Genomic DNA, 26,240 nt, shown 5'->3' on the forward strand with positions numbered 1-26,240 from the left:
GCAGATCCGCAAAAAGAATTGACATTTCCCATTGACTAACATTGGTTGTGCACTACACTGCGGATTTGATGTAATTCCGCACATCCAAAAATGCTGCGGAAATGCATCAAAATCCGCAACGTGTGCCTAATAGTCTTGCTCATCGTTATTGGCACCCATGAAGTGTAAGTACATAACGTGGAATATCTCTTGAAAAAAGTGAATCCATTGAAGGTTGTTTTTTTTGTACAGACTAGCCCTTGCGTTATATACAAAAGAGCAAATAATAAACAATAATTTAAAACAAAAAACAATTAGAGGGAAAAATGGTAAAGCCTAAAGCTTCCTGTGACACTGGTGTCACGGTTCACACAGTGCTGCCAATAATATGTCATGGATCCCAACAATATGTCACGGATCCCGGGGAGGACACCTTTATCATCCCCACTATTCACACCAATTTGTCACGAAGCAGCGTTGTTTGGTTGCCCCTGGTTCCTTCTGAAGGGGATTTATCTATATCCCACTTTCCAGTTCCGGTTTGGAACTTGCAGCTCTCTGGTGCCCCCTTACCCTTAGGTCAGATTAGGTACTGCACCTAGGGTAATTAGTCGCCAGAAAGGCTGCCTGCTATTTACTGGCTATTGGGCACACTGCAGCGAGGGCGATTTAACTACTCCCACTCAAGCAGGAACAATAATTATCAACACCGCCGTCGCTACAAAGATTCCCAATCGCATCGAACAAAGTATTCTGCCACCAGTTCCGACTTCCTAAGAATTAATGGGTCCGGAGCCAACCCAAATCAGTAGCATAATTCACTTCAGAGGAAGTGACAGTTTATTTATAGAGCATGAAGGGACAAGCTAGTAAATTATATTTTTAATAAAAAAATGTATAAAAGATATTATAAAGAAGACAAAATCATGTGTACATTACAAATTACAAATAAAATGGGATTAAAATTGAATAGAACACTTACATAGCGTTCAGATCATTTCAGCGTGTGCTATGGAGAAGAAAGGGCTTCCATATATCGAGATGCATGAGCATAGCTTTGACGAGCTGTTGTTAGCTCGCTTCCTGGACCAGCTCTCACTCACAACTCAGCAGGGGTAAAGATATGCCCTCTTGTCGTGATATCACTGAGTGGGCAGAGTAATGACATGCACTCTTTTTTCCTACTATTTACGTTTTTTGAGTCACCAGACAAAGACATTCCTTGGGAAAGGGGAGGGGTGAACGAGTGGCTTTACGGGTTTGGTCGTCTGCAGTTTAAAAGCCATAAACACATTGGTATCAAGTTGCACAGTATCTGCCATAGGGCTTTGTTTGTTGTATGAGTGAATGCAGAGGGGGAGAAAGGGGGGTCGAAACTGCAGTGTGTGTCTCTGTGACATGGTAGTTTCTAGAACTAATCTCACATTGACATTTTTACATTATCGTGAAAACTGGTATTGGCACCATTTACATTAACCCATTCGTGACATGCGCTGTACTAGTACGGCACATGTCACATCATCCCCTTTAATGTGGGCTTCGGCGGTGAGCCTACCTCAAAGCCTGGGACATGTCATCTGTTTTGTACAGCTTACACGTGCCCGCAATAGCAGCGGGAATCGCGATTCACCCGCCGCTATTAACTAGTTAAATGCCTCTGTCAAACGCTGACAGCGGCATTTAAATCGCACTTCCGGCCATCGGGCTGGAAATGCGTGCATCGCTGACCCCCGTCACGTGATCGGGGGTCAGCGATGCCTCAGCATGACAACCAGAGGTCTCTTGAAGACCTCTATGCTTGTTGATGCCGGATTGCTGTGAGCGCCACCCTTGTGGCCGGCGCTCATAGCAAGACTGTAATTCAGCTACATAGCAGCGATCTGAACCATGGAGGCTATTGCAGCATGGCAAAAGTAAAAAAAAAAAATTAATAAAAAAATACAAGTTTAAATCACCCCCCTTTCGCCCCATTCAAAATAAAACAATAAAAAAAAAATCAAACCTACACATTTTGTATCGCCGTGTTCAGAATCGCCTGATCGCTAAACGGCGTAGTGATGAAAAAAATTAAAAACTCAAGAATTAAGTTTTTTTGGTCGCCGCAACATTGCATTAGAATGCAATAACGAGTGATCAAAAGCACGTACCAGCTTGGCATGCAAAAAATAAGCCCTCACCCAACCCCAGATCACGAAAAATGGAGACGCTACGGGTATCGGAAAATTGCACTTTTTTTTTTAGCAAAGTTTGGAAAAAAAATGTCACCACTTGGTTAAAAAAGAACCTACACATGTTGGGTGTCTATGAACTCGTAATGACCTAGAAAATCATAATGGCAGGTCAGTTTTAGCATTTAGTGAACCTAGCTAAAAACCTAGTGTGGGATTGCACTTTTTTGCATTTTCACCACTCTTGGATTTTTTTTTCCCGTTTTCTAGTACACGACATGGTAAAACCAATGGTGTTGTTCAAAAGCACAACTCGTCCAGCAAAAAAACAAGCCTTCACATGGCCATATTGATGGAAAAATAAAAATGTTATGGCTCTGGGAAGGAGGAGAGTGAAAAACGAAAACGCAAAAACTAAAAAGGGCTGCAACTTGACACATTTTGACTCCCTGTGGTAAATCACAAATGAGAATCACCTGTTATTGTCTGTGCCCATGTGACATTAATTGGCCAGTGAAAGATGACGTTGTTGTTGGACTATTTTAAAATGTCTATCAATGATTCCTGACCTCAACTTTATTGAAAATCTTTGGGTTGAGCTGGAAAAACAAAGAGCCCTGGGAAAAAAAGAACCCTGCAAACATTCAAGATCTTGAACAAGCTTCAAGTAAGTCTTCTTTCACACTTGCGTCGGTACGGATCCGTTGCTAAGCGTCGGCGCAAAGTACCGACGCACGTTGTGAAAATTTGGCACGACGTGTGCAGCGGATGCAGTTTTTCAACGCATCCGCTGCCCATTCTAAAGTCTGAGGAGGAGGGGGCGGAGTTCCGGCCGCGCATGCTTGGTAGGAAATGGCGGACGCGACGTACGAAAAAACGTTCCCTTGAATGTTTTTTCGTGCCGACAGTCCGCCAAAACACGACGCATCCCGTGCACGACTGATGCGACGTATGGCCATACATCGCGTTCCGTCGGCAATACAAGTCTATGGGCAAAAAACGCATCCTGCGGGCACATTTGCAGGATCCGTGTTTTCCCCAAAACGACATATTGCGACGGACGTCACACGACGCAAGTGTGAAAGTAGCCTAAGAGTGAGAGAAAATACCACCTGAGAAGTGCAAGAAGCTTATAGATGACTAGATGGTGGCCCGATTCTAACGTATCGGGTATTCTAGAATATGCATGTCCACGTAGTATATTGCCTAGCCCACGAAGTATACAGCACAGAGCCACGTAGTATATTGCACAGCGACATTACAAGAAACGTTTGGAAGCTGTCATCAATGCTAAAGGGTGTGCAACCAAGTATTAATTAGGGGTGCCTTTATTGCTGCACGTGCTGTTTACTCTTTGTTCTTTGAAATTGCAACTTTTAAGTGGAAAAGCAATGTTTTATTGCTGTGTTAGCTTACATAGTTACATAGTTATTAAGGTTGAAGGAAGACTGTAAGTCCATCTAGTTCAACCCATAGCCTAACCTAACATGCCCTAACATGTTGATCCAGAGGAAGGCAAAAAAACCCATGTGGCAAAGAGTAACTCCACCATGGGGAAAAAAATTCCTTCCCGACTCCACATACGGCAATCAGACTAGTTCCCTGGATCAACGCCTTATCAAGGAATCTAGTGTATATACCCTGTAACATTATACTTTTCCAGAAAGGCATCCAGTCCCCTCTTAGCTTGGCCCACTAATTAAAAAACCCTGAGGATATAACTATGGTACATTTCCATTTATTTGGAAAGAGATTGTGCAGTCTATGAAAAAAATGGAAGGGGTGCTTATAATGGTGACCAGCACTGAAATAAGAACCTGTTTTATTTTTGGAAAACACAGAATGTTTGGCCTACTTTAGTGCGAGCTTTACCTCAAAATAAGTATTTTCACTTGTAGACCTTTTTCAAAGTAACCAAATGTAGATATATTCAGATATTCAATGGTACATGTTGCATAAACCAACCTTAAAGTTGCCATGGAGACTTTGGAGAGAAAGGACCTACGTAGTTTTGGTTGGTCTCATGTCTTGTGCTTTTATGTGAGAAGAACCTGTGCAGACCGCCCCTCTCAAAAGGAATTGGGTTGTTAAACCAATTCAACATTCCTTAATTGCCTCATTTCATGGGAAGGGTAGCAAACATCTGACCATGAGCAGTTTTTAGATTGTATGGGAACCCTTATCATTTATGTAGACCAGTGTGAAATGCATACAGAATGTGTGTGTAAAATATCATGTTCTTAATCCCTGGGAAATAAAACAATCTGCTAATTTAATATCTGTATTGTATAGATCAGTGCATGTGCATTTTGTTGTGTGAAACCATTTCCTAGCTCAGCTGTAGCAATTGGTACCCCTTTCAGGAATCACTGTACATAAAAAGGTGGAACTTTATTTTCTGAATTATGTCTGTATGTGCACATTTAACATAAAGTTATAGTATAATAAATTATTTTTATTTTCTGTATGTTTAGGACCCAACATTAGTGGTAGGCTCAGGCTTGGCCATGGAAGAAATGATCTTTGAAGTGGCAGACACACATTTATTTTTCAATGATTTGGAGGTAAGAATGTCCCTAACATTTCTTGATATATTGTAGAGTTTTTCATTTCCTGATGAGGGTTTTCCCATCTTGAGCATTGTTGATAGGCAAGGGACCAAGAAATGGATCATCAGTGCACAAGATGGGAATAACCTTATCTGTCTGCTGAATTCTGGTATAATAGACGAGTTTAAAGATCACTTCATGTCACACATTGCTTTACTGGTAATTTATTTACGATGCAAGACTCCATGTAGAAATACAGCCATTTACCAGCCTTCTGATTTAATTATTTGACATTGATAAGAAAACAGTATTTCTAACATTATTAAATTATTGTGCATCATTAGGAGTGTGATCAGGTTCATGTTGAAGATGTGGCATCTGATGACAATGGTCAAGATTTAAGGTGGGTGTTTTTTTTTATACATAGTACACAATTTACCACAACATCCTACAATATTTAAATATTAGCTTTTGGAAATTCAGAATAATTGAATACAGCACACTGTAGTTCAGCTCTTCTCTCATTACGTTAACCCCTTTACTCACCCCAAAGCTGTTTTCACCTTCCTGACCAGAACCCCTTTACTCACCCCAAAGCTGTTTTCACCTTCCTGACCAGTCCAAATTTTACAATTCTGACCACTGTCACTTTCTAAGGTAATAGCTTTGGAACGCTTCAACAGATTCCACTGATTGAGAGAACTTTTTCGTGACATATTGTACTTCATGATATTGTTAAATGTCTTCGATAAGACTTGCACATATTTGTGGGAAAAAAATGTAAATTGGAGAAAATTTAGCAATTTTCAAACTTAATTTTTATGCCCTTAACCCCTTCCTGACATGCGCCTTACTAGTATTGCGCTGCGGGAACTGCATTTCTCACAGCCGCAGTACTATTACGCATTCAACCCCTCTGATGCCTTGTCAGTAGTGACAGTGACATAGATGGGCATCGCGCAGGGAAGGGGTCTCCCTGTGCTCTCCCACCAGAACAACGCAGTGCGATCGCGTTGTTCCGTTGGTCTCCATGGAGAACCCAGGCTCCAAGATGGCCGCAGGGTCCTTCAGTGAGATGGCTTGTCACCGCCTGCTTAGAGCAGGCGCCGGCAAGCCTCCTAAACTGCCTGTCAGATCGCTGATCTGACACAGTGCTATGCAAAGTCTCAGATCAGCGATCTGACATGATACAGTGATGTCCCACCCGGGGAAAATGTTATAAAATGTAAAAAAAAAAAAAAAAAAAATGTTTAAAATTTTTTTTTTCTCCTTCGCCTCATTGGGGGACACAGACCGTGGGTGTATGCTGCTGACACGAAGTGATACAAAAAAGTTAGCTCCTCCCCTGCTGTATACACCCTCCTGCTGGCTCTCAGCTAACCAGTTCTTGCTTAGTGTCCGTAGGAAGCACACGGACAGGTCTGCTATTCAGACCCAAAACTCTTTATTATTTTATTTTTACCTTTTACATTTTAGATTTTATTTTTTACACAGACGAATGGGGCGACGGATCCTTTCAAGTCTCCGATCTCCCGAACCATCAGCAGGCGAGCACGAAGTGTCGCCTCTCCGTATCCTCTCCTGCGACGTGAGATGCCACACCTGAACTGATTCTTAGGGGCGACGGGTCCCTTCAAGGGCACCGATTTCCCCGCACCCTGAACGGACGAACACATGGAGTGTCGCCTCCATGTACCCTCTTCCCCAGTCAGGCCTATTGCTGGACAACTGGCCCTGTCCACTCGGGGGCTGAACTCCGTGGATGTACAGAGGCCCCTCTCTTTGGTGTCTAAGCAGCCCCCACTGTCCCACCACTGTTAAAGCGGATGGCACAAGGAGGCGGACTGTTACTCTCCACCTCACTAACAAAGGGATGATGGATTGAGGTTTACCCCATTATCCCTGCATCCTCCACGCTGCAATATCTGACCTGCAGCAGAACAGAAGAGTGCGCGCACTTTCCTCGGCGCTGAAACCCAGTCATCCGCGGTGGCTCCGTGCCGGGACGTGCACCGATGGTGAGTGGATCAGCGATGGGCCTCTGCAGAGGGATATTCACATGCTGACAGGCAGCCTCAGCTTCCCTGTGGACCACCTTCCACGCTCCGGCCGGCTGCAAAAATTTAGCCCCCGGCTTCAGCCGATGTGTAGGCTGCATCCTGGAAGCCGTGCCCGCACTATGGCGTGCTAAGGTGGCTCCGCCCTCCTTTTCTGGCGCTTCTTCCCTGGCACGGGAGCTATCGCTTCCCTCGGCAATGCCCCTCTATTCTACCCCTGATATTGCTCATGCCAGCTGCAGAAATTTAGGCCCCGGCTTGGGCCTATTCATGAAAGTCATGAGGCTCCTCCCACATCGCATCTGTGGCTCCACCCCCGAATTGGCTTCTCTCGCTCTCTGCGAGACTTTACCACCTCTGTAACTCCCCGTGGCCATCTTGGTCCACCCTGCCAGCACACACACACATAGGGGCTATGGTTTTGCATTAAAGGGGCACAACGACTCTGCAACCGGGTAAGGAAGTACTGCTCTCTTCCTTCATCTTCCCCCTGTGCTTAAAGGCACATGACCAGTATCTCCTGCCTGGTCTTAAAGGTACACGACCAGTGTTCCCTGGTCTTAAAGGCACATGACCCGTATTCCCTGGTCTTACAGGCATAAGACCAGTATTCCTGATCTTAAAGGCACATGACCAGTATTCCCTGGTCTTAAGGGTGCATGACCAATATTTCCTGGTCTTAAAGGCTCATGACCAGTATTCCCTGGTCTTAAAAGCACATGACCAGTATTCCCTGGTCTTAAAGGCACATGACCAGCATTCCCTGGTCTTAAAGGCACATGACTAGTATTCCCTGGTCTTAAAGGCACAGGACCTGCATTCCCTGGTCTTAAGGGCACATAACCATTATTACCTGGTCTTAAAGGCTCATGACCAATATTCCCTTGTCTTAAAGGCACATGGCCAGTCCGAAGCCGGTCACCCTAAATGAGCTTAGGAGTCCTCCGCTGCCGATCACAGCTTATCCCAGAGTACCTAGTTCCCTGAGTGGGCTTCATCACTGCCACAACCCATGGATTCTCTGACAAGAGATTGAATCCCTCCGTGAACCCTCTGTGGCTCGGAGTGCTCGCAGGACAGATATAGATGGTCCCTTTCCTTCATGCGAGCCGTCGGCTAGCAGGAGCCGCAAGTTTTCTAGAAACTTACAGGCGTCTAGAAACGTACACACGCCTAGAAAACAGAAGTTTCATTTCCTGATCTCTCACCAATGATTTGCTGAGAACAAGTCTCTGAATATCGATCGGATATTGCCTTGGATCTGGACTCACCAGAACTTCAGAAAAGGATGGATTTGCCTATTTATATCATCAACCAATCTCTGTAGATTGACGAGGTCTTCGGTTCTACTCTAGATCACGCAGTGTCCCTCATGAGGAAACTAAACTCCCTCGCAGAGCTTTTGCCATTCACCCGGACAGGGAGCGTCCGGAAAAGCGATCCACTGGACAGAAACCTCTGCAAGTGTGGTATCCTTTTTCAGTCCTTTTAAAGGGCACCAATCTCCCCACACCATCAACAGACGAGCACATGGAGTGCTGCCTACATGTATCCTCTTCTACAGCCAGGCCTAACGCCGGACAACCAGCCTTGCCCACCCAGGGACCTTAACTCTCTGGATGTACAGAGGCTCCCTTTTTGGTGTCTGAACAACCCCTCTGCATCTCTACTCTTTAGCAGATGATGCAAGAAGGCAGACGATCCCTCTCCACTTCCCTGTTAAGAGGATGGTGGATCGAGGGTTCATCATTTTAACTCTGCACCGTCAAAAGAGAGCGGCGATAGTAAGAGACGGCTTTTCCTGACCTTCTGCATGCAGCCGCACATTCTGCCACTTGGCATGTTAACCGGGTAGAATCTCCTGTGGTATACCTACCAGTATCCCTGTCCGATGGGTCATCAATTTAAAAATGCAACGGACTGTCAGATACCAAATCTGGTTTGTTCCGTCTTGCAGCCTCCAGTTCAGCGCTCTACCCTTCCTTAGCCGCCGGATGTGTTGCTAGAGCAATGGTCTCCAGGTCAGAGACCTTAACTATTTTGATTTCCAGCAGTAACCTTTTCCCGAAGATGGTACAGCTGGTCAATCAAATTTCTTGAGCGAGGAGACTAGCTGCTTCACGCCTCTCGGATTCGTCTACTTGCGCGGCGCTGTCAGCAGCAAATGCCACTATACTCAGAGGGACATTATAGCTCAGAGAATGGAAGCATACTCTGTGTTCAAAAGGCCTCTGACATCACTCCCTTACCAGAATGATCGGTTATTCGGTGAGAAGTTGGGAGTGTTCCCCACACAGGAACAAAGGATCGCATGTTTCCTATAGACCCAACCAGCAGTGGATCAGTTGTCCTGGATGGTCTAGATCTAAGAGATCTTGGTTCCAAAAAGGGGACCGAAAAGTAAGACCAACCCTGAACCTCAAACTTCTACCAAGCTTGACAATGTCCCCCTTCTTCGGATGGCATTCCACCGCTCAGCCATTACTTCAACAAAAAAGGTGGAGTTTCTGGCATCCACCAACATTCGGGATGCTTACCTTCACATTTCTATGTTTTCCCCTCTTCAAAAATTCCTTTGCTTCCCCTTTCGCGAACAGCATTTTTAAATCATGACCTTGTCCGTCGTCCATGCTACCGCACCCAGTGTTCGCAAGGGTTATGGCGGCTGTCATGTTCCTCTTGCACCCTAGAGGCGTGATCCTCCTGCCCTATCTGGTCGACTTTCTAGCCGCTCTTCCAGCCCTGCACTTAATCGTCTATATTTCTTGCGATACCCTCTCTCCTGGGCTGGCAGCTAAACTTACACAAGTTTTTCCTCATTTCCAGCCCAGCAGATATCCTTTTTGAGGATGATCCTGGTATCTTCCAGAAGGTTGGTGATTCTTTTTTGAGACAATTCTGTGACCCTTCAACAGGGAGCTCCCGCACTTGTTTACTCATCTCCTCATTCCATTTGATTTGCTAGGAGAGTTCTGAGGAAAATTAGTGACAACAATGGAAGCGGTTTTCTTCACTCCTCTCATTTTCTGCAGGTCAGTCGGGCTTTCAGAGGGTAGTCTCTGAGCTCCTTCCATTTCCAGGGGAGATCCTTTCTCCCTGTTCAATGGTTATTAGTGACTACCAATGCCAGTCCTCTTCTCCTGATCATTGTTCTGTGGATCCGAACGGTACGGCTAGTTCTACAGCAGGTTCACTGCCTTCTGGCGGTTCACCCCATCCGATTCAATCGGACAATCCCACGTCTGTGCCATACATCAATCATCTAGCAGGTACCCACAGTCAGGCGTCATGGCCGAGGTACCTCACATTCTCCGTTGGGTCACGATCTATGATTCAGTGATCTCGGCACTACACATCTCAGGAGTAGAACTCTGGGCGGCAGACGTGGTCAGGGTCCCGCCTCATTTGAGTGGTAACTTCACCCGGAAGTCTTCCATCAGATCTGTCTTCTCTGGAGCACTCCAGATGTAGGCCGGATGACGTCCAGACTGAACGCCAATGTACTCTAAGTTCATGGTTCGGCCTCCAGATCCAAAAGCCATCGCAGTGCAAGCTCTGGTTCTTCCATAGTTCGTTTCCATAACCCCTCTTCCACTACTTCCAAGATCTTTTCAGAAGGAGGAAGGGCCCCAGTGATCCTGGGAGATCCGCACTGACCATGTCAGGTTTTCTCGTTTGTGGAACTAGTATTTTTCCATCTAAGGTTGGTTTCACATTTGCGGTTTCTACCGCATGTGTTGTGTATTCCTATATTTAACATTAGGGACGCATGCGTTTTTGATTTTTCGCGTTTTGCCGCGTTTGACGACGCATGCGTCGTTTGCGGCTTGGTGCGGAAATGCAACATGTAGTAATTTTTAGAGGCGTCAATTTGCCGCCTGGAAATGCATGCGGTCGATTGCGGAAAGATTGCGGCAAAAAACCGCATTGCTGTCTATATGAACGCATGCATTCACAAGCACATGCGTTTGCTTGCGTTCGTGAACGCATGCGTTTCAAAAGAGAAAAACATGTCTAGACACTGATAAGCCACCCCCCACATACAAGGTGATAAAGGGAGGGAGTGGACATTTGCAGGTCACTACTCAGCAGACACTGAAGCAGATGAGACACAGGCTACATCTTGGAGGAAAACAAGATACTGAACAATGTGAGTATATCCTAGCCAATGCCTTTATTTTCTATTTTCTGTCTCTACATGTCCTAATTTCTTGCATTTATTTCTTTCTGCATGCATCAGAATGTCTTCTGCTTCTTCTGATGAGTTTCGTCCTGGGCCGTCGGAAGTCGAGCATGTCAGCGAGGTGAGTACTTGCCTCGTCAGATTGGTAAGTATTCACTGTCACATCTACACATGTGACAATTTGAATTTTTCATTTTTTTAGATCTCTTCTTCAACTGCGGCACAGACTGGGCAGGAGCAGCGGACTCAAGGTCGGGTGAAAAGATGGCAGCGGGTACGTATACAAGGCTGACTGTTTACTGTATCCTCAGTCTAATATTCTTGAATCTTCTTTTCTTTCCATTCCTATTTCTTAACTTTTTTCTTCTGGAATCCTTTTGTATGTTGACTTTCCTATTCATGCCATTTCTCAGCATCTTTTTTCTTTTTTTCCTTATGTTAATTCACTAAACTTTAATGACTTTATTTAATTTTTAGGTTCCACAACGGGAGGATGACCTAATTGAAAATGACCTCCTCATCTCCCTGGTCCAGGAGCGAGTGCCGTTGTGGGACACCCGGGATCCACTGCACTCAAACAACGTCACGATCCGGCGCCTATGGAATGAGGTGGCCAAAGAGATGTGGGATGGCTGGGACAACGCCCCGACTCGTGTCCGAAATGCATTTGATAAGTATTGTACTGCAGTGTGAAGCAGCAGAGACCTTGGCCGTGCTCATTCGACTGTGTGTGATGAAAGAAACTCTCAGGAGTTTCTGTCATCACACACAGTTGTGTGAGCACGGCCAAAAGTCTTTTTTCTGACCATAATGTGGTTTTTTTTTTTTTTTAACAGTGGTCAAAGTCAAAACACGTTGGCGTTCGACAAAGGACTGCTTCAACAAGGACCTCCGTCAAGAGCCGTGTTCCCAGTGGTTCAGGAGCAAGGATCAGAAGATATAAATACTATCGAGTTCTGGCATTATTAAGACTGGTCCTTGCCCAGAGAACGTAAGTACCGTATTTTCCGGCGTATAAGACGACTTTTTAACCCCTAAAAATTGTCCCAAAAGTCGGGGGTCGTCTTATACGCCAGGTACGGCATGTGCAGGGAGCGAGCCTGGATGTTCCCAGGGTCTGAAGGAGAGGAGACTCTCCTTCAGGCCCTGGGATCCATATTCTTGTTAAAAATAAAGAATAAAAATAAAAAATATGTATATACTCACCCCTCCGAGAAGCCTGGCTGTCACGACTGCAAGCGTCTGCCTCCGTTCCTAAGAATTGCAGAGCGTGAAGGACCTTGGATGACGTCATGGTCAGGTGACTGGTCACATGAGCGGTCACGGACCAATCACAGGCCAGTCACCTGACCGTGACGTCATCGAGGGTCCTTCATGCTCTGCAATTCTTAGGAACGGAGGCAGACGCTTGCAGTCGTGACAGCCAGGCTTCTCGGAGGGGTGAGTATATACATATTTTTTATTTTTATTCTTTATTTTTAACATGAATATGGATCCCAGGGCCTGAAGGAGAGTCTCCTCTCCTTCAGACCCTGGGAACCACACGCCGTATAAGATGACTGGGCGTATAAGATGACCCCCGTCTTATACAGCGGGCATATCCCAAATTGCATATTTTATATGGAAAAGTTGGGGGTTGTCTTATACGCCCAGTCGTCTTATACACCAGAAAATATGGTATTTATCACGTGCATTAGGTTGTATTGTATTGCCATAATCTGTATTTTTCTATTCCACAGGATTTTGCGTCTGGTTAATTTTTGGTATTAATTTTCTTTTTCCTTTTTTCACAGCACATGGAGCACAACTGTTGGCCCAGGTTCTGGAGCGGTCCTTCATCCGACAGCCACGGAACCGTCCCAGCCATCCAGCAGCGCTGCAGCAAGTGGGCCTTCAACACTAACTGGAGACCAGGGAGCTGGTCCATCAGGTCTTCCCCTTTCGCAGTCCTCTTCCACTGCCCCTTTTTTTTGGGCTCCTCCCGACAGCGGCAGAGGGCATCGGACAGGTCACTCATGCCCGAGTTTTTGCACTTGAGCTCGGTTTTACACGACGCAATCAAGGCTTTTAGTGACCGAATGGATATTTCACATAACCTCTTGAATGCACGTATCCAGGTGGTCAACAACAGCCTTGACCAAGTGAAAGCTGACCTCCAGAGGCCAGCACATCATTTTTTTTTAACCAAATTGAGCAGGGCATGTCGGAACACCTTACTTCTCATCTCCAGCTGACTGTCATGCAGTCCTGCAATGCTGCTTACGTGCAGGCTATGCAGCAGAGTCGGTATTTCCAGCAGACAGTGGCGGCATATCCACCTGTGCTTTCACTGTCACGATTAACCTCAATGCCGACCTCTGCTGCATACCACTGCATGGCCACCTCAATTCCTAGCACTGCCGGACACCACTACAGCACCACCACCATGCCGAGTGCAGTTGGACATCCCAGTGCCACCACCATAACAACCGCTGCTCCTGCTTGGACCTCCTCCACTGACACCACGATGCAGCAGGACCTTGGCATGGCCTTCCGTACCGCCACCACCACGATGCAGCAGGACCCTGGCATGGCCTTGCGTACCGCCACCACCACGATGCAGCAGGACCCTGGCATGTCCTTACGCTCTACAAGGGCTATGGACTCTGGCATGGCTGCACGCTCTACGAGCACTATGGACTCTGGCATGGCTGCACGCTCTACGAGCACTATGGACTCTGGCATGGCTGCACGCTCTATGAGCACTATGGACTCTGGCATGGTTGCACGCTCCAAGAGCACTATGGACTCTGGCATGGCTGCACGCTCTATGAGCACTATGGACTCTGTCATGGTGCGGCCGGACCCTGACAGGTCACCCAGCACTACGCCACGCCATATGAGCCCACCAAGGCTTCCCAGAACACGGCAAACCCCCCCCCCCCTACAAAAAAAACAAACAGAGGACTCTTAGTATTCCTCCCCCTTCACCTCCCAATGTGTCTGTAATGTCAGGTTTGTCTCACCCTTCCAGTGTGTCTCAAGCCTCTCATGTGTCAAGCCCCATCCCCGAACTTCCAGAGCCTACTAGTTTCATTGCCCCTTCTCCTGCCACCTCTGCGTCATCCACGGTTAGCCAGGCATCAGTGCTTCATACCCCCCGTTTACATCACTCTACTCCAAGCCGGCGCAGTTAAATAAATGTTTTGGTTGTTAAAAAATTTAAAAAAATTTGATTTGCCCCAATTATGTTTGGTTTATTGTGTCTTCCGCCGCCGGCAACACACACCGTGCGCCAAATAAGAAACTTCGCCACACACTTTATTTTTTGGCCACATAATATCTCCAGCAGTTATATAAAAAAAAAAAAAAAGACTGCAGTTTTGTGTGTCTTTAGTAGAGAGATATGAGGTGGGCCAAAAAATGTATACTTGTATTATCTCCATAATCTCTTCTTTCTGCTTTGTCCGTGACTAGTGTTGCAGTCAGAAGAGAAAATGGTGGACATACAGTGCAGAACTCTACTGAACAGGTCAGGTGTCAAAAAACTCATTAGTTAGGACACCTGACCTGGTGAGTAGAGAACTGCCTTGTATAACCTCCATTTTCTCTTCTGTGTACATAATCTATTACACACAAATTGAAGGGACGATGGTGATCACACATGGCATATCTATGCTCACCTGCACAGGTGTCAGAAATAGTGAATTCATGAAGCTGTTATATGTGCATCATGAATTCATTATTTCTGACACCTGACTTAATGAGTATAGATCTCTTTAGTGTGACAGTCATTGTCTCTTCAGTCTGTGTCCAATGGATACAGCAGAAAAGAATCATGATGCAATGACGTCAACAAGCTTACCAATAACGCAACATGGCTGCCATAACACTAGCAGTATGTGGCCAGTGTTTTATATCCGTATTTGTAAGCCAAAACAAGGAGTGGAACAATAAGTAAATTATGATATTAACGTAATAACTAGCACCTCTGCCTTTATCACCCACTCCTGGTTTTGGATTACAAATACTGATATTAAATACAGACCAAATACTGCTAGTTTTAGGACAGCCTTGGTTTGTAGAGGAAAAACATAGGAGACACGGTCAACACAACCAAAACTAAAGTTTATTAATGAGAAATATTATCATTGCAGAAAATTACTGGTACATATCGAATTACAACAGGACGTTTACACAACATTGTCCTGCCATGACACACGTCCAATATCTGAATCAAAGGCAGCAAATTGGTCCCGCATGTGACCAACTGCTGCAGTTGACCGCAGCGGGTGATGCTGGAAATTGGGCAGTGGGTGTGCAACTGGTTCATCCAGTTCAATGTTGGGTTGCTCCTTAGCCATTATATAATTGTGCAGAACCACACAGGCTTTGACCATCTCGTCGACTGTTTCCACTTTTAGATTTATAGCTGATGCAAGAATGCGCCATTTAGAGACCAGAATGCCAAAGGTACACTCTACTGTTCTTCGGGCCCTGGTCAGTCTGTAGTTAAAGATCCTTCGTGTGGTTCAAGTCCCGACTGGAATAGGGCTTCAGTAGGTTTTCACACATCTGAAAGGCCTCATCCCCAACCATAACAAATGGCATCTGTGGACCTTGAGTGTTGGGGAGAGGTTGTAGCGGGGGAAAATTGAAATTTTTGCCATACACACGGCGGCCCATATCCGAGTTCTTGAAAGTCTGGGAATCGTTGCCACGGCCAAAAGCTCCAATGTCCATGGCGATGAAGCGACAGTTCGCATCAGCTATTGCCATGAGCACAACAGAAAAATATTTTTTATAGTTGAAATACTCCGATCCTGTTCTGGCAGGTTTGATAATGCGGATGTGCTTTCCATCCACCGCTCCTAAACAGTTGGGGAAATCACACACACTCCAGAATTTTTCCGAAATTTCAAGCCACATGTCGACGGTGGGTAGGGGTATAAACTCATCACGGAGTACATTCCACAAAGCCCGACAGGTGTCCGCAACTATTCCGGACAGGGTGAATATTCCAAGCCGGTATTGGAAGTGGATGGATGATAAACTCTCTCCGGTTGTCAGAAATCTGTAAGAAAAAGAAACCCGCAAAAAATTACAAACTTTTCTATTTATGGTGTGGTTACACTAAAGAAAGAAAGGAAAATACCCAAAACATACATGTCAGAAAACACACAATTTGGACTGTCATTGGTTTAGATTTGGAACGTACCTTAATGTAACCAGCAGACGTTCCTCCGGTGGAATCGCTCTACGGAGCTGGGTGTCCTGTCTCCTTATAGCTCCTTGGACACGAGCAAGCAAATCCCGGAACGAGTCTTGCGACATCCTTGTATATTCATGGAATTTCTCCGGGTTGGCATTAAGCTCGCCATACAGCGTGTGATAGGCTCCACGGCTCTCACGTAGTTCGATAATGGGGTGTCTCCAAAAACGCCTACGTTGTCTCCTCCATCTTTTGCCGTTTCTGTCTTGCTTCCAAGCAAAAGCACAATCAAGAAACAGCTTGATGCTTAAATCCAGGTTGAAATAAAAGCTCTCCATGCGAAGATCCATCATGACACAGGATACAGGAGCAAAATCTGAAGATTACAGCTGTTCAGGGGTCTATATAAAGAAATCCCATAATACACGCCCTCTGTAGTCCCATTGGCGGTGTCTGGTCTTGATTTTTCTCTTGTCAAATTTCTCAGCATGTGCACCAAAAACGCAAGTGGTGGAAAAAATGCATATAAACGCGTACAAACGCGGCGTTTTTTTAACCGCATGCGTCTAAAAAACACCGCGTTTGTACGCGTTTATATGCGTTTTTTCCACCACTTGCGGATGCAGATTAAACGCTGCGGATTTAAACGCAAATGAGAAACTAGCCTTATTGCAACAAAACTGCAAATATGGACTTCCTCGCAGGGAGTCTTCACATGTAGTTCTTCCCTATCGCATACCGTTTGATCTTTGGGACCTTAATGGTCCTGCGAGTCTTACAGTAGACTCCTTTTGATCGGGACAGGCTTTACTATCAGGGAAGGTCACCCTTTTTTCTCTGTGATCTCTTCATCCTGATGAGTCTTCGGAGCTAGCCCCTCTGTTCTTTCAGACTTTTTTTCCCCTATTACCATCAAGGCAAGGTTGCCCTCAGGCCATCCCCGTCCCTTGTTACCAAGGTGGTATTGTATTCCCACAGTTATGAGGGCATCGTTCTTCTCTCATTTCTTTCGACACCAGTCCACAAAACGGAATGGGTTCCCCATATTTTGGACGTGGTGAGTGCTCTGAGTAGGTACGTCTCGAGGACGAAGGTTGAACACTTTATTTGGGCTACCTCATGGTAAGAAGATTGTTTCCTGACAGTTACAGGAAAGGTTTAGCCGTTTCATCGGCCATGTTAGCTTGGTGAATTTGTTACACCATCCAGGAGTTTTTCCGTGTTAGATGTCAGCCTATCTCCCTGTCTATCGAGGTTTATTGGGTTCTAGGCACCAGGCGTCGGCAAAGCACGCCTGCAAGCTTGCGGGTTCATCCAGTCCGCATGCATTCTTGAAGCACTATAATTCCCAGACTTCCACAGATGTGAGTCTTGGCAGGCGGATTTTGCAGGCCGCAGTTTTGCACTTGTAAGCATCGGTTACACAGGGCCTGATCTGATATTGTTCCCACCCAGGGACTGCTTTGGGACGTCCCACGGTCTGTGTCCCCCAATGAGGCGAAGGAGAAACAGGGATTTCTGTGTACTCACCGTAAAATCCTTTTCTCCGAGCCATTCATTGGGGGACACAGCTCCCATCCTATTATTAGCTTGTGCTTGTTTTATAATTTGACATGCTATACTCTCATATATAATGTGACATGTTATACGCTCATATATTGTTATTGATCTCCTATTGCTTTTGCACCAAACTGGTTAGCTGAGAGCCAGCAGGAGGGTGTATACTGCAGGGGAGGAGCTAACTTTCTTTGTATCACTTAGTGTCAGCCTCCTAGTGGCAGCAGCATACACCCATGGTCTGTGTCCCCCAATGAATGGCTCGGAGAAAAGGATTTTACGGTGAGTACACAAAAATCCCTGTTTTAAAAAAAATCCCCATTTTTTTTTCTTTTTTTTTACAATAAATCCATTTATTTATGTAAATAAAAAAAACAATAAAAGTACACATATTTGGTTTCGCCGCGTCCGTAACGACTCGCTCTATAAAACTGTCCCACAAGTGTACCCCTTCACTGAATGCCGAAAAAACAAAAGATAAAAAGTGAGGCAAAAAACAATGCTTTATCATCATACCGCCAAACAAAAAGTGCAATAAAATGCGATCAAAAAGACGGATGTAAATAAAAATAGTACCGCTGAAAACTTCATCTTGTCCTGTAAATAACAAGCCACCACACAGCACTATCAGCAGAAAAATAAAAAAGTTATAGCTCTCAGAATAAAGCGATGCAAAAACAATTTTTTTTCTATAAAAGTTTTTGTGTAAAAGCACTAAAACATTTAAAAAAGATATGTGAGGTATTGCTGTAATCGTACTGACCCGAAGAATAAAGCTGCATTATCAATTTTACCAAACGCAGAACGGTATAAAAAGACTATAGAAAAAGAGAAGCAATTCCTGAATTGCTGTTTTTGTTCATTCTGCCTATATATAGAGCCCCTAAGTGCAAAAAGAGCAGAATCTCCCCAGTGACCCTATTTTGGAAGTTATAGGAATTTTCTTTAGGAATTTATCTACGGGGTAGTGATAATTTGACTCTCATGAGTGTTTTCCAGAAACAGGAAGCAGTGGATGTTAATGAGTGAAAATTGCAATTCGGCCGTTTGGAGTTCCTGTACATTTTAGTGCCTAGTACGTCATGCCAAGATCGTGCTTCTGGAGACACACACCCGTAAATTAGGCGGGCTCTCATTGCTGCAGAAATGCCAAACGTGGACACTAAATGTGGTTTAGGCACACTTTGGGGCTCAGAACGAAGGGGGGAATATGGATTTGGGAGTGCAGAATTTGCTGGATTTCTTTTGGGAGGGGTTGAGCAGCCATAGCACATTTCCAGAGCCTTTGTACTACCAGTAACGTCAAAGCTCCCCATATTTTTCTGTTAATAGATGATGGACCTGAGTGGGGACTTTTTTGTGGATTGAGTTGAAGCTCTTATTGGGAACATATTACATAATGTTTGGGATCTCATTTATCCTGCGCTCTACACTGAGCAATTAGATCCGGGTTTCCATCTGAATCTTCGAGTGACATAGTTCAGATAAAACCCTTATGGGATCCATTCACTAGAATGAGGCAGCAGAGTTATTCTGGATTCCTCTGTTCAGTGTTTCCCTTCTTTTCAGAGGTACACAACTAAGAAGGCAGACTCCGCTGGATCATAGGCCGGACAAAAGTTCAAAGTGCCTAAATCTGCCTCCTTATAGGGAATCTTCTATCATGGGCTCTGTGTGAATCACATATTTTATAGATTTACACGGAAACCTTGGTGTAAGTGCTCAGCGTAGAGCGCAGGATAAATGTCAGCCGAGTCTTACTATATGATCTTTGGGAGGCAGAATGAAAAAAAAACAGCAGGTGAAGAATTGATTTTATTTATGTTTTACGTCGTTCCTTGTGTGGTATAAGTGTTTAGACAACTTTATTCTTCAGATCGGTGCAATTACAGTTGTACCAGATTTGTATAGCGTATTTTTCTGACTATAAGACTCACTTTTTTCGACAAATTGTTTTGGGGAATTGGGGTGCGTTTTATAGTCCGAATGTACTTACCAGGAGTGTGGCGGCAGCAGGAGTTGGGCGATTTTGCGGCCAGGGGCTGGGAAGAGGAGGTATTTCATGATTTGATGCTGCAGAGTGATGATCTGACTCCCATCCCAGGCAGGTGCGGCGGTGCTCGGTGGTGCAGGGGCTCTGTCGACATTTTGTGAAAGCCGCATGTACAACAAGATAAGATCTCGTCCTGAAATCTTGATGCCGAGATCTCAATCTGCACATGCAGCAATGGCTGTACGGGGTCTCTGGGCTTTCACAAAATGTCTGCGGAGCCACCTCACCACCGAAACTGCCGCACCCGCCTGGAATGAGTGGGATCATCGTCAGTCCACTGAACACCTCTTCTGACCCCTTCTCCACCAGTGTAGCCGATTCTCTAGCGGCCCTACCTTACCCCCCCATCACCCCAGTTAAGCTGAATTCAGTCTGTTTGACTGACCCCCATTTGACACACATTTCTTTACCCATTTTCCTTCTGAAAATTTGGGGTGCGTCTTATGGTCCGAAAAATACGTTAGTTTTTATGTTTAGCTTGCTGTCACACACTAAAAGATGTTGTTTGTTTTTTTTTGCAAAATAGTTTTGAATCGCCATATTTTGATGCTATAATTTTTCTATATTCCTGCCGACAGTCATGTGAAGGTTTTTTTTTTTTTTGCAGGAAGAGATGAGATTTTTATTGGTATCATTTTCGGTCACAAAACATTTTTTCTGTTCTGATTTTTGGGAGGCAGAATGGACCAAAAAATGCAAATTAAGAATTGTTTTGGGTTTTCTTTTCTTATGCTTATCACTGGGTGGTTAAAACTGATAAGACAGCTTTATTCTTTGGGTCAGTATGATTACAGCGATACCACATTTATATCATTTTTTTAATGTTTCGCCGCTTTTACACGATAAAAACTATTTTGCAAAAAATAGAATTGTTTTTGCATAGCTATAACTTTTTTTTCTCCACTAACGAAGCTGTGTGGTGGCTTTTTGCGGAACAAGATGTTTTCAGCCTTTATAATTTTTATTTACATTCGACTTTTTGATGGCTCTTTGTTCTTTTTTTGGCGGTATAATGATAAATCATATGGTTTATTTGCCCCCTTTTTTTTTTTTTTTCTTTTTACAAAATTCATTGAAGGAGTTAACCAGTCTGACAGTTTTATAGCACGGGTGGTTGTGGATGCGGCAATTTCAAAGGTGTACTCTTTTTTTTTTTTTTTTACCTAAATATATCTATTTATTTTTTATATATTTCTTCATTCTTTTTTTTTTGAGACCTAAAAAATTTTTTTTTTTTACAATGTTCTTAGGCTGGTTTTACATTTGCGGTTGTGTCCGCAGCGTTTATGCTGCATACTTGGGCATGCATTGTATTTTATCTTCAACATTAGGGACGCAGGTACATGCGATTGGATGCTTTTTGTCGCGTTTGACGATGCATGCGTCATTTCATTGTCTGTGGCTTGGCGCGGTAAACTCAACATGCTGCTATTTCGGAGGCGTGAATTTGCTGCCTAGTAACGTATGTTTGCCGAAGGAATGCGTCAAAAAATGCATTTCAGTCTATGAGAGCGAATGCGTTCGCAAGCACACGCGTTTGCGTTTGTGAATGCATGCGTTTTTCTACAGTAAACCTGTCTAGACACTAATTAGCCACCCCCACAAACAAACTGATAAAAAGAGGGAGTGGGCATTTGCAGTCCACAATACTGCAGACTGGACAAAGCTCTGAGACTGGAAAGAACCTGTGAGGAATCTCCACTTTGGACAATGTGAGTATAAAAGCCAATATGTCTTTTCTTTTTTCTCTGTGTATGTACTAATAATTTCTGTCTCTTCTTGCTGAATTCATCAGAATGTCATCGTCTTCTTCTTCCGAGGAGCGTCTTGGCCCTGAACATTGTGGACACAAAAGTGAAGTGAGTACTCACCTCTTCAGATTGGTAAGTATTCTCTGTCACATCTACACTTAGGACAATTTTTATTTTTTATTTTTCAGAACAGTTCTTCAACTGCAGCATAGGCCGAACAGGAGCAGCATGGACAAGTTCGTGTGGCAAGGCGGTGTATAAGTGTATCTGACTGATTGTACTCTGTTTATTATATTCTGACTGTACTATTCTTGCCTGTTTATTTCTTCACTTTGCTTATTTCTTTACCTTTTGTTCTTGACTCCTTTTTTTTTCTTGACTTAAAATAATTTTGCCTGTTTTCTTTCTCTGTTGTTTTCTTTATTTTCCTTACATTAATGTTGGAGAGATTAAAATATTTCTTCCTTTTCTATGTTCCAGAACAGGATGAATACCTCATTAATAATGATATCCTCTTCTCCCTAGCCCATGAGCGAGTCCCGTTGTGGGACACCCGGGTTCCGCAGCACTCGGACAACGTGACGATCCGGTGACTATGGAATGAGGTGGCCCAAGCGACGATGCCCCGGCTCGGGACTGCAAGGCCTTTTGTAAGTATTGCAATGTGGTGTGATGCAGCAGTGACCTTGCTGGGGATCACACAACTGTGTGTGATGAGAGAAACTCCTAAGAGTTTCTCTCATCACATACAGTTGTGTGCTCCCGGCTAAAAGTGCATTGTCTAACCATTTATTTATTTATTTATTTTTTTAAACAGTGCTCAAAGTCAGAACACGTTGGCATTTGATGAAGGATCGCTTTAACAAGGACCTTCGTTAAGAGAGCCGGGTTCCCAGTGGTTCTGGAGCAAGGATCAGAAAATATAAGCATCACCGCATGCTGGCATTTTTGAAACTGGTCCTTGCCCAGAGAAAGGAAGTATTTTTGCGGTGTATTGGATTGTGTTGTATTGCCTAATCTGTATTTTTCTATTCCACAGGAGTTGGCGCTAATGTTTTTCTTTTCTTTTCACAGCACCTGGAGCAGCACTCTTGAGCCTGATTCTGGAGCGGTCCTTCATCGAACAGCCACGAACCCGTCCCAGCCATTCACCAGCGCAGCAGCAGACAGTGGGCCTGCAACACAGACTGGAGACCAGGAAGTTGGTCCATCAGTTGTTCCCCTGTCCCAGTCCTCTGCCTCTTCTTTTGGGGGGGGCTCTTCCCGCCAGCGGCAGAGGGCCTTGGACAGGTCACTCATGCCCGAGTTTTTGCAATTGAGCTTGATCTTTCATGATGGACTCAAGGCGATGGGAGACGGACTGGATAGTGGCTTCAACCTTATGAATACATTTATCCAGGATGTCACCCGAAGCATTGAGCAAGTGAAAGCCGACCTCCAGAGGCCAGCACATCATTTTATTAATCAAAAAGGGCATGTCGGAACACCTTTCTCTTGATCTCCAGCTGAATGTCATGCAGGCCTGCAATGTTGCTTATGTGCAGGCTATGCAGCAGAGTCGGTATTTTCAGCAGCCAGTGGTGGCATTTCCACCTGTGCCAACACTGGCATGCTTGATCTCAATGCCGAGCTCTGCTGCATACCACTGCACGGCCACCACCATTCCAAGCACTGCCAGACACCACTACAGCGCCACCACCATGTCAACTGCTGCTCCTGCTTGGACATCCTCCACTGCCACCAGCAAGCAGCAGCAGCACCCAGACCATGACAGGTCAGCCTCCATTACCAGGTCCCAGCTGCAGCAGCACCCGGACCCTGGCATGGCCTTCACCACCACCAGCATGCAGCAGCAGCACCCGGACCCTGGCATAGCCTTCACCACCTCCAGCATGCAGCAGCAGCAGCACATGGACCCTGGCATGCCCTTCACCACCAGCATGCAGCAGCACCCGGACCATGACAAGCCGGCCACCATCACCGGGCCGCAGTAACTTAGCACAACGAGGCTCCCCAGACAGCAGCGCAGATCCCAAAAAGGAAAAAAAATAAACACGGACTATCGCAATTCCTCCCCCCTCACCTCCCAATGTGTCTGAGATGTCAGATTTGTCTCGCCCTTCCAGTGTGTCTCTGCCGTCTCATGCCTCCAGTACCATCCCTGAACTCCCCGACCCCACTACTTTAATCACCCCTTCTCCTGCAACCCCTGTGTCGTCTTCAGCCAGCCAGGCCTCACAGCTACACACACCCCAGTTCCGTCACTCTACTCCAAGCCGCCGCAGTTAAATTTGTTTGTTGTAAAAAATAAATGTTGTTTTTTTTTCCTCAAATACTGTTTGGTTCTTTGTGTATTTCGCCGCCAGCAACACACACCGTGCGTCGACTAAACATACTTTGCCGTACACTGTGTCTTTGCCAACTCATAGCTCCAGGAGTGAGACAAGTAGAACACTGTAGCTTTGCTTCTTGTGTTTGGTATGGAGCTATGAGTTGTCACAAACTAATATGCCTTATTTTGTCCAGAATTTCTTCAGTCTGCTTAATCTATGTGACGCAGACTGAAGAGACAATGGAGGTAATGCAAGGCATATCTATACTCACCTGAACAACTGCCAGAAATAGTGAATTCAGGATGCACAAAACCCAGCATCCTGAACTCACTATTTCTGAAAAATGGCATGGTGAGTATAGATATTCCTTGTATTACCTCCATTTTTTCTTCAGTCTACGTAATCTATTTCACACAAACTGAAGAGACAATGGAGGTCATACAAGGCATATCTATACTCACCTGGACAGGTGTCAGAAATGGTGAATTCATGATGCTGGGTTTTGTGCATCATGAACTCATTATTTCTGACACCTGACCTGGTGAGTATAGATCTGCTTTGTATTATACCTCCATCTTCTCCTCAGTTTGCGTTCAATAGATAATGCAGAAGAGATGCAGGATGTAATGACGTCAACTACCTTACCACTGACATCATAAGTGGTTTTGAGAGGAAAGACATAGGAGACTCAGTACAGGTATCAAAACACGTTTATTAACAACAAACATTAGGAACATTTAAAACATGACTGGTACAGACCCAAACCCAACAGAACATTTTACACAATATCATCTTGCCATGCCACACGTCCGATGTCAGAAACAAAGTAGGCAGCAAATTGGTCCTTCATGTGGGCAACTTCAACTGTTGACCGCAGAGGGTGATGCTGGTAATCTGGCAATGGGTTTGCAACTGGTTCATCCAGTTTAATGTTTGGGTCGCTCCTTAGCTATTATGTAATTGTGGAGAACCACATAGGCTTTGACAACCTCATCGACTGTCTGCATTTTTAGATTAATGGCTGTCCAAAAATGCGCCATTTTGAGACAAGAATCTGTCAGTCTGTAGTTATAAATCCTTTTAGTGTGGTTCAAGTCCCGACTGGAATATGGCTTCAGTAGGTTTTCACACATCTGAAGGGCCTCATCCCCAACCATAACAAATGGCAGGGTCGTGGCAGGGGAAAATTAAAATTTTTGCCATACAAACATCGGTCCACATCCGAGCTCTTGAAAGTCTGGGAATCGTTGCCACGGCCAAAAGCTCCATTGTCCACGGCGATAAAGTGACAGTCCGCATCTGCTATTGCCATGAGCACTACAGAAAAATATTTCTTGTAGTTAAAGTACTCCGATCCAGATCTGGGGGCTTTGGTAATCCGTATGTGCTTTCCATCCACTGCTCCCAAACAGTTGGGGAAATTACACACTCTCCAGAATTTGTCGGCAATTTCCACCCACATTTCCGTGGTGGGAAGAGGAATAAATTAATCCCGGAGAACATTCCACAAAGCCCGGCAGGTGACCGCAACTATTCCAAACAGGGTGGAAATTCCAAGCCGGTACTAGAAGTGGAGGGATAAGCTCTCTCCGGTAGCCAGGAATCTGCCAAAAAAAGAAATAAACAAATTACGATCAATTATATTTATGATGAGGTTTTGCTAAACACATAAAGGAAAAAAAAAATTATACATGGCAGAACAATTATGACAGGTGTTTGTTTAGAATTATTACATACCTTAATATGACCAGGAGACGTTCCTTTGCAGGAATCGCTCTACGCAGCTGGGTGTCCTGTCTCCGGATGGCTCCTTGGACACGACCAAGCAAATCCCGAAAGGTCTCTTGAGACATCCTGGTATATTCTGGAATTTTGTCCGGGTTGGTATTTAGCTCGCTGTATAGGGTGTGGTAGGCTCCACCGCTCTCCCGGACTTCAATAATGGGGTGTCTCCAATAATGCCGACGCCGTGTTCTTCTCTGTCTTTCTCTATTTCTTTGTTGCTCACAAGCAAACGCACAGGCAAGAAACAGCTTGATACTTAAATCCAGGTTGATATAAAAGCTCTCCATGCGAAGATCCATCATTACAGAGGATACAGTAGCAAAATCTGAAGATTTCGGCTGTCCAAAGGTCTATATAAAGATATCCCATAACACACGCCCACTGTTGTCCCATTGGCGGTGTCTGTTTATCTAGATTTTTCTCCTGTAAAATTTTCCACCATGTGCACAAAAAACGCAAACGCATGAAAGACGCAAGAAAAAGCATGCAAACGCTGCGTTTTTTTTGACTGTTTGCGTAAGTTTATGGGTCTAAAAACCGCTGCGTTTGCACGCGGTTTATCGTGCGTTTCAGGTTGCGGAGGATATGCTGTGGATTCATCCGCAAATGTGAAACTAGCCTTAGTTGGTTTTTT

The 26,240-nt window shown here is 44.9% G+C and overlaps 3 protein-coding genes across 12 annotated transcripts in view; 2 read left to right on the top strand and 1 right to left on the bottom strand.

The window, feature by feature from the left end:
- Positions 1–26,240, top strand: part of EYA3 (EYA transcriptional coactivator and phosphatase 3) — a 758,790-nt gene that overhangs the window by 664,568 nt on the left and 67,982 nt on the right. For all 9 annotated transcript variants that reach the window (XM_077295600.1, XM_077295599.1, XM_077295598.1 and 6 more), the window contains 2 exons: positions 4,622–4,711; positions 5,041–5,099. In XM_077295600.1, coding sequence (XP_077151715.1) covers positions 4,622–4,711; positions 5,041–5,099 — 149 coding nt within the window. The remainder of the gene's footprint in view (positions 1–4,621; positions 4,712–5,040; positions 5,100–26,240) is intronic.
- Positions 1–26,240, bottom strand: part of XKR8 (XK related 8) — a 523,821-nt gene that overhangs the window by 187,326 nt on the left and 310,255 nt on the right. The window lies entirely within an intron of this gene.
- On the top strand, positions 10,408–25,578 carry LOC143815884 (uncharacterized). The gene is made up of 4 exons (XM_077295612.1): positions 10,408–11,057; positions 11,139–11,210; positions 11,414–11,927; positions 12,730–25,578. Exons 1-3 carry the CDS (start codon positions 10,995–10,997, stop codon positions 11,627–11,629), a joined length of 351 nt encoding a protein of 116 aa, XP_077151727.1. The 5' UTR covers positions 10,408–10,994; the 3' UTR covers positions 11,630–11,927; positions 12,730–25,578.

The sequence above is a fragment of the Ranitomeya variabilis genome, chromosome 3 (assembly GCF_051348905.1).
Source record: "Ranitomeya variabilis isolate aRanVar5 chromosome 3, aRanVar5.hap1, whole genome shotgun sequence".
Taxonomy (NCBI): domain Eukaryota; kingdom Metazoa; phylum Chordata; class Amphibia; order Anura; family Dendrobatidae; genus Ranitomeya; species Ranitomeya variabilis.